Genomic DNA, 15,806 nt, shown 5'->3' on the forward strand with positions numbered 1-15,806 from the left:
GGGTGCATTTATGTAGCTATGTACATTTGTTTAAGTGTTCAGTTTATGCATTTCGACAATTCTTATCATAACTTTTTTTTTTTGTTTGACATGAACTTAAGAGTTGATTCTGCATATGAGAGAGGTGCGAGGAGTTTTGTCAATGATGTTACTGCTAAGTTAGGAGTTAATGGGAAGATTGTATGTCCATGCGCCCGATGTCGTAATCTAGATCGCCATACAAGTGAGGAGGTTGTCTCTCATTTGGTTATAAATGGAATGGATGATGCTTACAAGGTACGGTCAGATTGATTTCACCATGGAGATGGTAACTCAGTTGATGTAATGGAAGTTAAAGATAGATGCTGGAATGCTGAGATCCTTAGTTTATATGAAGCCGCAAACTGCTTAGATGAGGATTTAGCCATTCGGGGGTCAGAGTTGCGTGAGTCAGTTGAGGGTGAGGATAGGAAAGAAGATGAGTTTTTAGCAAAACTTGCAGAGGCTGAAACCCCCTTGTATCCAACGTGTTCGAGTCATAGCAAGCTATCAGCTGTAGTTTCATTGTTCAGGATTAAGTCTCAGAATGGGTGGTCAGACAAGAGCTTTGATGACTTACTGCAAACTTTGCCGAACATGTTACCTGAAGACAATGTGCTGCACACATCAACTTATGATGTCAAGAAGTTTTTGAAATCTTTTGATATGGGATATCAAAAAATTCATGCTTGTGTGAACGACTGCTGCTTATTTAGAAAGAAGCTGAAGACGGCTGAGAGTTGCCCAAAATGCAAGGCGTCTAGATGGAAGACCAACATGCATACTGGTGAAATCAAGAAGGGTGTTCCACAGAAGGTTTTGAGATACTTTCCAGTAATACCTCGCCTGAAAAGGATGTTCAGATCGGAGCAACTTGCAATGGATTTACGATGGCATTTCAATAACAAGAGCATAGATGGGAAACTGCGCCATCCAGTAGATTCTGTTACTTGGCAGTCAATGAATGACAAGTATCCGGCGTTCGCAGCGGAGGAGAGGAACTTGCGACTTGGGCTTTCAACAGATGGGTTTAATCCCTTCAGTATGAAGAACAGCCGATACAGTTGTTGGCCTGTGTTACTGGTGAATTACAACATTGCTCCTGACTTATGTATGAAGGAGGAGAACATAATGCTCAGTCTGCTGATTCCAGGACCCCATCAACCAGGCAATAGTATAGATGTATACTTAGAACCTCTGATAGAAGATTTAAAACATCTGTGGTGCATAGGCGAGTTAACATACGATGCAGTTAGTAAGACAACCTTTACGCTTAAGGCAATGCTTCTTTGGACTATTAGTGATTTCCCCGCATATGGGAATCTTGCTGGTTGTAAAGTGAAGGGTAAGATGGGTTGTCCTATATGCGGGAAGCACACAGATAGTTTGTGGCTGAGTAATAGTAGGAAATTTGTATTTATGGGCCACCGGAAATGTTTGCCTCCCTTACATAGTTTCAGAGGAAAGAAGACTTGGTTTGATGGGAAAACTGAACATGGGACAAAGGGAAGGATACTGACGGGTAGGAATGTCTCATTTGTGCTGAGAAATTACAATAATGTGTTTGGTAACAGAAAACAGTCTGGGAAACAGAGAGCTACTCGAGTTGACATACCATCTGATAACGAGGAGGAACTAATTGAATCTGATGAAGATGAAGATATAGGATAGAAAGACGAAGAGGAATTGTCTAGATGGAAGAAACGTTCGATTTTTTTTCTCATTGCCTTATTGGGAGGTATGTATAAAAACTCGATTTACAAGATGTTTAATTCTATAACACTTGTTCTGACTTATTTCTATATTTGCTTTCACATGAGCAGGAGCTACCTGTTTGACATAATCTAGACGTTATGCATGTGGAGAAGAATGTGGCTGCAAGCTTGATTGCCACATTATTACATTGTGGCAATTCAAAGGATGGTCTAAAGGCTAGAAAGGATCTTGAAAGTCTTGGTATCAGGAAAGATTTGCATCCAAAAGCTCAGGGTAAAAGGACATTACTCCCAGCAGCTCCATGGTCTTTGTCAAAGTCAGAGAAACACACATTCTGTAAGCGGCTATATGATTTTAAAGGTCCTGATGGCTATTGTGCTAATATATCTAGTTGTATATCATTAGAGGAGTGTAAGGTGATGGGACTCAAATCTCATGATTACCATGTCCTAATGCAACAATTGCTGCCAGTAGCAATTAGGGGCTTACTACGTAAGGGTCCTAGGGTAGCCATTTTCCGCTTATGCGCTTTCTTCAACCTTCTACGCCAACGAGAACTTGATATGGAACAACTCCAGCTAATGGAAACTGAAATTGTGGAGACTGTTTGCATTTTTGAAAGATTTTGGCCACCTAGTTTCTTCGGCATCATGGTTCACTTGTGTGTGCATCTAGGCAGAGAAGCTCGAATTGGTGGTCCTGTCCATTTCCGATGGATGTATCCTTTTGAAAGGTATGTTTTCTTGTGAAAAAATATTTATTTATCTTCCAAATGGACTTATAACTAAAATTTTATGTTCACTTAAAACAGGTACATGAAAGTATTGAAAGACTATGTAAGAAACACAGCAAGACCAGAGGGGTGTATAGCTGAGTCTTATCTTGCAGACGAGTGCATGAAGTTCTGCTCGACTTTCTTGAAGACTACAACAAATGTAGAAGAAAAAGAGGACAGAAACACTGAGTACGAGAGCCTTTCCATCCTTGAAGGTCGTCCTATATCAGCTGCCCGCTCATTCCAATTTTCTGATACAGAGTTGAAAATAGCTCATCTTGCTGTAATACAAAACACGGCTATGGTGGATCCATATGTTGAGTAAGTTTCTCTTACTACTTAGAATATTTTTCATTTAAACTTATATTAGATTCCAGTTTTGAGGTTTGTTTTTTTTTCATATGCAAGTGCTCATTTACAACATCTACAAGACTCAAATAGTAGATGTCAACGGGATGCAACTTATTTATGGCGTATGCACACTGAAAAATTTGCGGCGTTGCTAAAGCAACAGGTCTCTTAGTACTGTAAATGTTTTTATTTGATTTTATACCCATGTAGTTTAGCTGACAAATTTTTATTTTAATAAATTTTAGAAACCTATTGATTCAGCTGATGAGGAAGAGACACTGAAGTGGCTGGCTTATGGTCCTCGTAGTATAGCCCGATCTTACACAGGCTACATTGTGAATGGCCTACGGTTTCATACGAAGCAAGTGCATAGGCTAAGTCAGAATAGTGGGGTTTACTATGAGGCAACAGCAATGTGTAGATCAAGTGCAAGGGACACAACGCAGGTGGGTAGACGTTGTATCCTACTATGGGAGAGTAGTTGATATTATACTACTGGATTACAATGCCTTCTACGTGCCAATATTCAGGTGTGAGTGGGCAGTTAAAGGTAACGGTGTGAAGGTAGAGGATGGCTTTACGCTGGTTAATTTTAATCACAGCCACATATCCTTTGGAAAGGATCCATTCATTTTAGCATCTCAGGCGAGACAGATATTTTACTCAAGGGAAAATGATGAATCGAGTTGGAATGTAGTAATGAAGGGTCCAAGTAGAAGATACAATGATGAGAAAGTGGATGACCTACATACAGATGTAGGTCCATTGCCTTTGGATATGGATATGAGTATAGAAGACATATCAGATGAAGCTGATGATGTCAGAGATGATAGTGAAGGAATATATGTTTGATTTCGTTGATTAACTATTCTTGGGTTTGCATTACATTCTTTGGTTGATTATGGAATAAATGATTGATTGCATTGATTAACTATTTAGGATTCATGTTTGAGTTGGTTTGAGTATGAGTTAATTGTTGAGTTTCCCTTGAGTTTTATTGTAGGATTGTCATGGCCGGTAAAGGGAGAAAGCAATCCAGGAAAAGGAAGACCCAAGTACGAGTTGATGACCCTGAATTCATCGGCACCCTCTACCATGGGATTGAGGAATCACTGCCTCTATACAAAGAGAACCCGACACAGCCACAGCTTGATGAACCACGAGGTGCTAATGACGGTGGAGAAGAACTCAACCAAGATGCCGAAGGTTCTAATGCTCGTGTAGAAGAACCCATCATAGATTCTGAAGCTGCTAATGATGGTGGAGAAGAACTAAACAAAGATTCTGAAGCTGCTACGGCTTGTGGAGAAGAACCCAACAAAGAGGCCCAAGGTGCTAAGGTTCGTGATATGGTACAGCCCGGGACTAAGAAACACAGAGGACCAACGAAGATGAAAGATATTGCGAGAGATCCTAATGCACGAATAAAAGTGGAGTTCACCAAGTTTGGAGAACCTTGTGGAGAAGGATCAGTTAAGCTTTCTTCTTACTTAGGTCCCTTAGTAAGGGAACATGTTCTTGTCGTCATAGATGATTGGAGAAAAATTGGTGAGGAACGGAAGACTGTTCTCTGGAAATCTGTTAAGGTATTTCTAGTAATGCTCATTGTAATTTATGCTTGTCTTTATTTTTTCTTGTTACTCTTAAATTTTTCTTGTTACTGTAGTTACGGTTCGAACTGGATGGAGAGTTTGAGAAAGCGGCAGTAATGAAACAGATGGGATGCTTATGGAGGGCCTCTAAATCACGCTTGGTTAATCAGATTATTAAAGCTGATAACCACGCAGAGCGAATGAAGTTGCGTCCAGACAATATTCCAGTGGCTGAGTGGAGGAAGTTTGTGAAAGAGAAGACTAGTAAAGAGTTCAAGGTACGAAATTGTACTTAGTTTTATTTTTCATATTCAGCATTGTAACACTTCTATATAGGCTGTTAGCGATGCATACAAGGAAAGAAGACGTAAGCAGATTCCTCATACATGTAGCCGCAAAGGAATGGTTAGACTGGCAGAAGATTTAGTAAGTATTTTACTGCTAATGATCTTTAATCGTATGAAAATGTGGATATATTTGACATTGGTTTTTAATAAGAGAGCTTGAATCATAATGCAGAAAAAAGAGAGCTCAGATGTTGGTGAAGTAACCAGACTGAATGTATGGGTGAAGTCACGAACTAAAAAGGATGGGACAGCAGTAAACATGGATGCTGCTGAAAAAATAGTAATTTGTTGTTTCATTACCTTATTTGATTATGAGATTCACAGTAGAGTTAAACTACACAACAGTTTAATCATAACTTCAACATGTTTCAAGAAAAGGCCAATGAGTTTATTCGGTCTAATGATCCAGGAGCATCATCCTCAAACCCAAGAGAAGACACTATTAGTTAGCTCTTAGGACCTGACAATCCTGGACGCTTGAGGGCAATGGGTAGAGGAATGAGTGTGAGCAAACTTGCGTTGTTTGGCTTGAAGAGCAAGCAAATGACTGAAATGTAATAGACACAAGTTCAGTTGAAGCAGCAGGTCCACGAATTACAAGAGGCCCTTGCAAAAATGAATAGTCGAGTAAGTGTTAAAGATTAACTGTCCTTTGGTTATTGTTTTTTGCAAAATGGTAACCTAATTTTTATGTCTATTTGCAGCGGTCAGACTCGGAAGTGGGTGAAAATTCACCACCATCAGTAAGTTCTTCTGGATTAAGTATTTTTTGCTGAACTTGAACGGAATGTAACAGTTTTGTTGATTAATATTTGTAGAGTGTAAACAAAAGGTTTCCACAGCCTAAGTGTATTCTATACGATTGGTGTGACAAGGAATCCAAAGTAGCAGACGGTCGTTTTCTGTCTTCTGATGTGATGGAGTTTGTTAACAATGTACCCTTGGGCCCTAATTCAGCTAAGGTGGTAGTTGAGACGGCTTTTGAAAAAGATGCATTTCTTTGGAGACCGGCGCCAAAAATGTATACTATTGGTCAGGCTGTAGGAGAAACAATAGCGTGGCCTCAGGATGCGGTTCTAGTTCTTGACGAGGAGTTCTCTCCAAATGACATTCCAAGTAATGTAAGGTTTTCATTACTCATCTCATTTTGATCTTAAGTTTTTTTTTCTAATATCTATTAATGTGTTTCCTATGATGGATTTGTTTGTTTGTCAGAGCCCAGAGACAAAAGAAATGAACAAGTGCAAACTGCTACATTGGCTAACAGATGATGAAGAAACAGTTGCTGAAGGTCGTTAGGAGAGTCGTGATCCCGAAGCCTTGGTGGATGGCCTTCCTCTTGGACCAAATGCTGTTAAAGTATATGTGGATGTGGTAACGGTAACAGAGACATTTCTTTGGCGGCCAACAGAAAAACACTCAAACCTTTGCGACTGTTTGAAGACGTTTGTAGCATGGCCAGTGAGCAGAGTTTTATTCGAGAATTCAGACACAAAGTCACCAACTACAGCTACTCCTCATACGCACTCACAAGTTCACACTCCACCAGCTCCTGCTAAGCATTCAAAAACATTTGCACAATCTCCTTCAAGTTCTCAGAAGGTAAGTGTAAGTGTATTAGTAAGTAGTGATCGTTGACCTGATAAAGTTGCTAATGGTTACATATTACTTACACTATTTGACATCGTTCTTTTATACAGATTGTGAAAGAGGGTCAGAAGTGTAAACTGTTGGATATTACCGGTGAAAAAGTAGTTGTTGCAGAAGGACGCTGGTCTTCGAACAACCCTGAACAGTTAGTCCATTTCGTTCCGTTGGGCAATAATGCAGTTCGTGTGTGGGTTGATGTAGTGAAGGTGAATGATGCCAAGGTTTGGAGGCCAACGTCTGCAATTGAGTGTATGGAGGATGCTATCGGCGCTACTGTAGCATGGCCTGAAGATAAAGTTGTCATCGTTTGAGGTGGAATAAGAACTGTATGGTCTTCTACTTTCTTTCCTTTAGTATTACTAATGAACCTATGGTATTTGTGTTTTTTCTTTCAAACTTAATTATGACATTGTATTTCTATTATGGAGAAATGAAAATGGATTCAGACTTTATTTATTTATTTATGAGAATTTGCTGTAACATGTGATGGATTATTGTCTGAAACTGTATCCAAAATAGAAGCTACAATTCATATATACATAAATCAAAACCACATCACCAAATAGCATCTATGCAGAGCTACAACAACGTAATTCATGGCTACATAATATAGCTATTTTACAAATATACATAACAACAAAAAAATGTTATTATACAATTCTATATAACACGAACTAGATGTTATTATTAAGTTTAAAACAGCAAAAAAGAACAGTTGTTATATAATTTCCTATAACACGAATAACGTGTCATAAATATAATTAGAATAGCGTTAGAGAACAGCTGTTATATAATTTCCTATAACACGAGTAATGTGTCATAAATTGCATTAATACAGCATAACTGTAACGCTATTATAGGTCCCTCTACAATAACATCATTTCAAAACGCTATTGTATATAGGTACCCTATTATAGCGTCAACTATAATAGCATTTATAAAACCGCTATAAAAACCATATAATAGCGTTAACCGTATGCTATGAAAAGCAGCCATATTTGTTGTAGTGGGCTCTGATGTATATTTCTCACTCGGACGAAATTGAGAAGCTCGTCAAAATCGAGAAAGTCAAACAGGAGATTGCAGTTAACATTGAAGAGTCATCACTTCGACTTACCTGATTTACCTATGAATTAAATAAGTTTGGCCAACCCAAAGATTTGTCCTATGTCGAATTCGTGGAAAAAGATGCTGTTAAGAATTCACTTATTTTGAACGAGTTATAACTGCATGAGGTGCAGTCAAGTGTTGTAGTTACATTTTTGCATAGCTAAAGATTTATTATTCTCATACTTGCTTTTAAATGCATTTTTTTCAGGTATCAGCAAAGAGAACTAACGTCCCTCGAATGAGACAATTCTGAAGAAGGTGGCCTTTTAGACCGATGAAGGGTTTCATGCCCGGACCCAGAGCTGGCCCTTGGTAGAAGCAAAAGAAGCACTTGCTTCAAGCCTTTTGTTTTATTAATTATTTTTGACCACAATTCCCAGTATGTTTCTTTTAGTGTAGCGGTAATTGCTAGACATTGCTTTTTCAAACAACCGAGGTTCGAATAATGCTCTCGGCATTTTAACTTTTTCTTTTTTTTTTTCCTTCTAAGAAGTGGTCAAATTTTTTTCTTTGCTTCTAGTCTTTAAATTTCTAGGACCGGCTCTGCCCGGACCTACGTATTATCCTCCGTATGTTAATGGGTACGTTTCATAAAATTATCCGCCTTCTCTCTTTTAAACAAAAAACAACAACAGTTGGTGGCCATATGTCACCAGAAACAAGGAAAAAAAAATTGATTTGAAGTATGAACCGAAACAAGAACAAACATCTCAGTGGATAAAATAAATTGAACATTTTGTGAAGACGCTTAAACACTAGATGATTTTATAGATTTTTCCAATTCCTGAAAGATAGATAAATCAAACTCCAAAATAAAAATGAATCAAAAACATGAGAGATATTGGATTCTTACCAAAAACATTGAGAAAATTAGGGTTTATATGATTGAATGAGATCATTCACAAAGAAAAAAACTAGTTATTTATTCAGGGAAGAAACAAAGTATGATCAAATCATAAAAAAAAAAGAGAGAAAAAAAACGAAAGAAAAAAAGAGAGAAAATAATGGCTAAAGAGGTATAGACTCATATCTATCTATACGGAGTAGGGAAATATTGGGTTATAGAAAAATGCACATTGATCTTCGAACTCATTTTCATCAGCTAGACATTATTTTTAAAATGTTTTTATTTTGTTTTAATTTTGCTTATGTGTCATTACCAAATTTATTTCATTAGAAAAATTGACAATGATTACATGTTTTTTTTTTTTTTTTTTTTTTTTTGTCAACATTTGTATTAAAAAGTCCATGGGCTGATATTGATACAAATGGATCAAAGCTAAACCCTTACAAAATTACCGCAAACTAAACCCAACATTAAAAGATTAGAGATAAGGATGTCTTTAGAGCTGTACTCCACGTGCTTTCTGCTGAGTAAAGATAAAGATTACGTGTCACGCAAAGGGATGGTGCTGCTTCTTCACCGGATCCGCCGTATGCAAGAAACTTCCGGTGGTGGATAGAAACAATTTAGCCAGCAAACCAACTTTGAATCCATTTGTACGCTTCAATCTCTCAGATCGCCTATGCTTTCCTTGAATTTCACTCTCTTCATCAGATGTTGAAATTACCAAGCCACCATGAACGATTCAGCAAACAGTCTTTGTCAAAACACTTGTTTATAAAACAAACTTTGACTTTTCTTCAACTGAAGTAAACCGCCAAGCAAACATGCAAAGCTCCCTTTTTCACTTCTTGCGAAGACTTTGCCAAGATTATAAACGCAAAGATTGATATCTTAAGAAAGTGAAAATAGAGGATAACTAACGAAGAGAAACGAAACTCTAAGAAAACAGTCGGAATTTCAGCTTAAAACAGAGAGATGAAGCTTTAAGTACACACACAACAAAAAAAACCTTCAACTCCTAATCCGAGAAAGTTTAAACGTGTGGATCAACTCGGATTTGGTTGAAAACCACATCAAAATCGCCACTGCGAAGAAGATAATTCCGCAATCGGAAAGGAGAATTCGCCGAGTGAAAGAAAAGATTTACAACAAAACATAGCTCTCTCCCTCTCTAACTAAGCTCTATCCTATGAAAGATTTGAGTCTGGTAAGAGGTATAGAGCTTTCTCGAGAAAAACCTCTCTCTAAGAGAGGAGAGAGAAGCTCCAGGCTCAGTACTAGAAACCTACATGTCTTAATTCTTATTATAACATGTTAAATTGCATTTATGAAATTTTACATTTTTGATAAAATGTTCCAAATATAACAATAACTTATATGTATCACCATTAATGAAAAATTTAAATTAATAAAATAACTATAAGTATATAATTTTTTACGTTAGCTTAGAATTGAAAATTAAATAAAAATATGTAATTTTTACATTTTGAAAATTAATTATGAAAATATTTGTTAGTTAAGTGTTCAAGTTATGCTTTAATTCATTAATTGGTATAAAAAGAAATCAAATTTCAAACTAGTGAATTTATTCTTCTATGATCACCATAAAATATGTCTGTTGAACAAATTTTAGTCAACTTGTTGAGTTAATTAATAAATTTGTTTATAATATAATTCATATTTTATTAATTTAATAAATAAATAAATATGCTTTAACTAGAATAAAAAAATATGTATATACATTCAAATATATATACATATTAAAATAAACATAATCATAAATACACTATATAATAAATAAAATTTATTTTTATAATATAAGTTTAACGAAATTTGAAACTAAAAATTAAAATTGATAAAAAAAGATATAACTTAGAAAAATTAAAATTACTTTTTTTACTTTAAGAAAAATATGTTTTAAATTTTTTTTATTACTATGTATGTCGCATAAAACTTTTTAATATACTTAATAAAATAAGTTTTTATGTTTTTTTTTATGTTATATAGTGCAATTGCTCTAAAACTAATTTCCAAACCAAACATGTAAAGAAAAGGCTATTTATTTATTTTTGTATATTTGCAGAAATCTGTTTATGAAAAAAAAAATCAATTTCCAAATCGGAGAGAAGTAAAGTAACCCTTGATTTACCTATCTTTCGAGTTGGAAAGAGGAGAGGAATCGAATCGGGGCTCCATTGGCAAAAAAAAAAAAAAAAAGTATTATAGGTGAAAGATGGTCTATCGTTTTCTTCCACGGAGACTGTAAACCCTAATAATCACCAATTCCAAAACTCAACCTTCGATGGAGCAGTATCCTTATCAAAACCCCTTCGAAAGACGCCCAATCCTCAAATCCAAGGCTCCTGCTGTTAAGTGGGTCAAGGAGTGGTAAAATTCGAAAAATATCTTTTCCTCGCCTCTTTACATATATTATGTAATCGAGGATAAATAATTGTCCTTTCTTCAGGGTTCCACAAGATATTGTTGCTACAGGTGGAAAGTGTTTTCTTCGCAAATGGGTCACAGGTAACAGAGATTACTCTGGGTGTTGGATACTTACTTGATCTACTTTCAGATTGTGATTATTCTGAATTGTATTTGGTTTGTTGGTAACAGAGGAAACGGTGAGGAGACTGAAAGAAACAGAGAAAGAGCCTACTACTGATGTTCCAGACCCTGAGCCCGAACCCACTTCTGAGATTTTATTTCTCTGCAGTTACGAGGGTTGTGGAAAGATGTTCTTTGATGTTAGTGCCTTGCGGAAGCATTCCCACATCCATGGTGAAAGGCAGTATGTTTGTGATTACCCTGGATGCGACAAGGTAGTATTATTGTAATAATAACCTTAAACGTGTTCCCTCGACCTGCTTAACTGATTCACTCTTCTTCTGTCTTCTGTAATAGAAATTTCTGGATAGTTCCAAGCTGAAGAGACACTGGCTCATTCATACTGGGGCTAGGGACTTTGTTTGCACTTATGAAGGCTGTGGCAAGGTTCTAGATTCCTTTTACTCTCTTTTATTAGCTGATTTTGTTTTTTTTTTGCATGTATAAATGCTATTAGGACGTTTTACCTTGTACTATTGTAACTTTAGATGATTGGAACAGGCATTCTCCTTGGATTTTAACCTCAGATCTCACATGAAGACTCATTCACAAGAAAACTATCACATATGTCCCTACTCTGGGTGTGGAAAAAGATATGCTCATGAATACAAGCTTAAGAACCATGTTGCTGCCTACCATGAAAAGGTTTTTCATTTCTCATATTCTTTTCCTTGAATTATGTGTGCCTTGTGCACGTAGACAGAGCCTTCCTTAGCCTGAAAATCTATCAGAATAGGTTTACATTCTCTTTCCTAGAGGTTGGCCTTTAGCTAATGTTGTTAAGGGTTTAGTTATCTCACTTGAAGGAAGCACGTTACTCTGCTATGCTATTGCTATCTTTATTTCTGGTGCATATAACTCTAATTGATATTATTTGCAACCGTCTTGTGGTGTCCACTATTATTAAAATAGGTTGAAACTAGCAGTTCTTTAGACACAATGATTTTGGTGTTAGAACTGTTCACTGTTTTGATACTCAAAATGTGCTTGTGACGATGCATAGCTAGAGAAAGGCACCCTTTATTTATCCCTTTGTTAGCGTCTTAGAACTGTTCTCTCTCTATTATTAAGGCTCAATGATTCGGTCTCCGAAGCTTTAACTGTTCATACTCAGAGTGACGTTGCAATGTATAGCTAGAACAAATGCGTAGATTCTTCTTCCATGTGTACATCTTTGTAAGCATTAAAAGTATGGCTTATTTGTCTATCTTTGTGTGCATCTTAGGACTGATCTCTCTCTTTCAATTGTCACAACCGTATTGACAGAATGCTGCTGGAGAGACGCCTAAATACATGCCACCGGCAGAGAAAGTATCAAGGACTCCCAAAACACCTGCAACGGTTTATGGCTCAGCATCTTCGGAACGGCCATATGCATGCCCTTACGAAGGGTGTGAGAAGGCTTACATACATGAGTACAAGCTTAAACTCCACTTGAAGAGAGAGCATCCAGGGCATTTAACAGAAGAGAACGCAGAGAACCCCACACCCAACAAGCACGAGCTGGAAGAAGGCAGTGACCAAGATTTTTACAGGAAGCACGCTAGCAACGGGAAAAGCCAGCCGCATAATAAACAACAGAGCAGAGCTAAGCCAAACATGAGGACACCACCAGCCAAAGCTGGAAAGAAAGGCTCAACCTCTTCACCGGCCAAAGCAAGGATGGTCAAAAAACCATGGCAAGTAAAAGAAACGTATGAAGGAGAAAGAGAAGAAGAGGAAGAAGATAGTGAGGAGACGGAAGAAGATAGAGAGAACGTGGATGATGGCTGGAGGTTTGGGGGAAACAATGAAGAGGATGACGATGAAGAGACCGAGGATGAAGACTAAGGTATTACTTCGTCTGAAAGCCATAGTTATTTTTGCTTACTTTCCATATCTTTATGCGAAGGTAAAGTTGAGTGAGTAGCTGTATTTCTTCATTCCTCTTTTTTCGTTTGCACCCCTTTGACAATCTTCTAGTTTTAATGCACTGTACAGTTACTGTGTTCTCAACATTTTCAGGACGTTCATTTCTCTCTGTTTTTTCTTGTTAAACTCTAAGCGATGCTACTCCTATTTTTTTTTATATAATTTTCTTTTCAAAATGTACCACTATTTACAACAATTTCCTAAAAATGTACTCACATTATATAATAATTTTTGAAAATATTATTGTTCTACCGTTTAGATTTTTTTTGATAAATTCAAAACTAAACGCTATCTATATTTTTATCAACAATAATAATGAAAAATCTATTAAGTTTAAAATATTTAAAAATGAAAATTCATTACGTAAATTTGGTATTATAATATGTCCAAATACTATTAGTATTATTTGCTGATTTGTTATCTTCTCCATAATTTTAAGTAATTTTTTTATTTGTCATGTTTTTATTAAGTTTTAGCTAAATCATTGATTTATTATTAGTTTTTAGCGCAGTCGCTAATTTATTAATTTTAAAAAATACCCTTAATGAACCATATATATAAACGTTTTTCGTCGTTCACATGGATCAACATCTCCCGGTGTGGTTTACAGAGTCAATATAAATCTGTAATGTTGTCGACAAAAAAAAGAACCTTATATATAATTAAAACAAATTTCATTTTAACAATATTAAATTTATTATGCTATATTAAATATTTAGTTAGTTTTTTTTGTTTGTCATATTTTTATTAGGTTTTAGACTTTTAGCTAGGTTATTGATTTATTATTAGTTTCTAATTGATTCACTAATTTATTAATTTAAACAATACCCTTAACGAATTTTATTTTAATAATTTTAAATTTATATGTTATATTAAATATTAAAAAATTGATTATAAAATAATATAATAAAATTATCAAAAACATATTTAAAAAATAAGATAATTATATATATCTTGTGTTGCTATCTAAAAAAAATATTTTTATGATAAATTTTTTTAAAAAATAAGATACAAAACAATTTATAATTAAATATTACTCAAGCAAAAAAAGTTATATAAAGATATTTTCTAAACTATTTCTAAAAGATGAATATTTTAAAATAATTAACACAATCATAAGTATATATTTTGATGAAAAAATATTTGACATATATAAATACTTCGATGTTTGATTTAAAAGTTAAAAAATATAAATAATAATTTATTGTGCTGATTTTAGATTAATAAGACATAAACTAATAAGTATTCATAAAAAGATTATGCCTGCATGTGCATAATCAAATATCTTAACAAACAATCTGTTAATGAGTATAGAATCATTTAACTTAATATATCAATAACATTTTTTTTGAGAATTTGCCAGAACAAAATTATGTTCCTTTAGCAAAATATTTATATTAAAAATTATATCCACGTTTAAAACCTTAAAAATTAGTTAAAATAATGGAAGACGGGTCTAAGTACAAAATTATTATATTTTGATTCTCATATATGGATATTTAAACAGAACTTTAGATAAATTTAGGAAATTAATAATATTAAAAATTAAATATGTTAACATATGCTATATGGAATCAGTTATATACCGATCTTCGGGTTTATCTATTCGACCACGAGTCTGGGTCGGTATGGAAAAACTACTTGAAATTCAAAAAATATAATAGAACAACTTTAAAATTATTTGTTTTCTAATAAAAAAATTATAAATTCATGCAAATTTATCAAAATGATCAACAGAAATATCTGCGTTTTGAAAATGTGGATCAAAATTTAATATGTGTTAAATGACAAGTCTCTTAATATTCCTATATTTACATAAATAATAATACCTTAGGATAGCTTCAAAATATGTTTATGTTCCAAAAATAGCAAATAAATAAAAAGTAAAAAATAGTTTTCATTAAAGAGTAAAAACATATATCGTGGGCTAAAAAGTTAGGAATTAGGATTCAGTTTTTGGGTGAGATTAGTGTTTTAAATCTAGAATTTAGGATTTAAAATAAAAATTTATAACTATTTTATAGTTTTAAAAGTATTTTTAAAATAATTGTTTATGTTAGTAAATTATTTGTAAAGAGTACTAGATTTAATCCGCGCCGAAAAGTCCAGATTTGATTTTTGAATAAAATATGTTAATTGGTAATAAGAGCATCTCCAACCTCCACTCCATAATTTATTCCAAAATAGAGTTTGAAATAAGAGATGCTACAGCCACATTCTATTTTCTATTCCATATTGGAGTACACTTTTAGATTTACTTTATAAACGGAGTAATCATTTTAGTTTTTGTTCCTTACTTCATTTTTCACTCCAAAAACAGAGTAGGATTGGAGTAAAGTCAACTTCATTATAGAGTTACTCAATTTTGAAGAAAAAATGAAATTTTACATTGGAGATGCTCCAGATACTATTTTTAAGCTTTAATCTACATACTTATGTTATTAAAATAATAGTATACTAGACCTTGATATGTGCATCTGCATGGGTGTTTGTTTTACGATGTATATACATTGCAAAACAAATGCAAATTTAATGGTTCTACTTGCTTAGCTTTAGTTTATTGCCTATACCATATATTTTGTTACTGTATTGTGTTGTATATTTTTCTTATTGAATGTATGTTGGATCAGCTATGTAAATATACTATAGAAATAGAATCTATGTATTAATATACCGGATCGGGTCAAATTTATATAAACAATCTTTTAATGTGTTATTGTATGATTTAAATGTGTTATTAACATTTACACCATTTTCGATCAAATTATCAATCAGTTACAAATATTTAAAAAGACGTAATAATTTGTACACTTATATATTTTAGATATGTTATAAATGGTTTAAAAAATTGTAACAAAATTTAGATATTTGCACATTTTTTT

The 15,806-nt window shown here is 34.3% G+C and overlaps 2 protein-coding genes across 2 annotated transcripts; both read left to right on the forward strand.

The window, feature by feature from the left end:
* The first annotated feature begins 324 nt into the window (after positions 1 to 324).
* LOC106372976 lies at positions 325 to 1,689 on the forward strand. Its single transcript, XM_013813221.1, has one exon. It carries the CDS (start codon positions 325 to 327, stop codon positions 1,687 to 1,689), a length of 1,365 nt encoding a protein of 454 aa, XP_013668675.1.
* An 8,832-nt stretch (positions 1,690 to 10,521) lies between these two features.
* On the forward strand, positions 10,522 to 13,100 carry BNAC09G27320D (zinc finger transcription factor YY1). Its single transcript, XM_013815627.3, has 6 exons — positions 10,522 to 10,794; positions 10,874 to 10,932; positions 11,023 to 11,228; positions 11,311 to 11,400; positions 11,515 to 11,658; positions 12,280 to 13,100. Exons 1-6 carry the CDS (start codon positions 10,709 to 10,711, stop codon positions 12,841 to 12,843), a joined length of 1,149 nt encoding a protein of 382 aa, XP_013671081.1. The 5' UTR covers positions 10,522 to 10,708; the 3' UTR covers positions 12,844 to 13,100.
* Positions 13,101 to 15,806: the final 2,706 nt, after the last annotated feature.

This window comes from Brassica napus, chromosome C9, assembly GCF_020379485.1.
Source record: "Brassica napus cultivar Da-Ae chromosome C9, Da-Ae, whole genome shotgun sequence".
Taxonomy (NCBI): Eukaryota; Viridiplantae; Streptophyta; class Magnoliopsida; order Brassicales; family Brassicaceae; genus Brassica; species Brassica napus.

Excerpts from the sequence above, each read along its gene's own strand:
- LOC106372976 (XM_013813221.1), top strand. The coding sequence starts at position 325 with ATGGAAGTTAAAGATAGATGCTGGAATGCTGAGATCCTTAGTTTATAT.
- BNAC09G27320D (XM_013815627.3), top strand. The coding sequence starts at position 10,709 with ATGGAGCAGTATCCTTATCAAAACCCCTTCGAAAGACGCCCAATCCTC. Across the intron at positions 10,933-11,022 it reads TCTTCGCAAATGGGTCACAG|AGGAAACGGTGAGGAGACTG; the intron begins GTAACAGAGATT and ends TGTTGGTAACAG. Across the intron at positions 11,659-12,279 it reads TTGCTGCCTACCATGAAAAG|AATGCTGCTGGAGAGACGCC; the intron begins GTTTTTCATTTC and ends CCGTATTGACAG.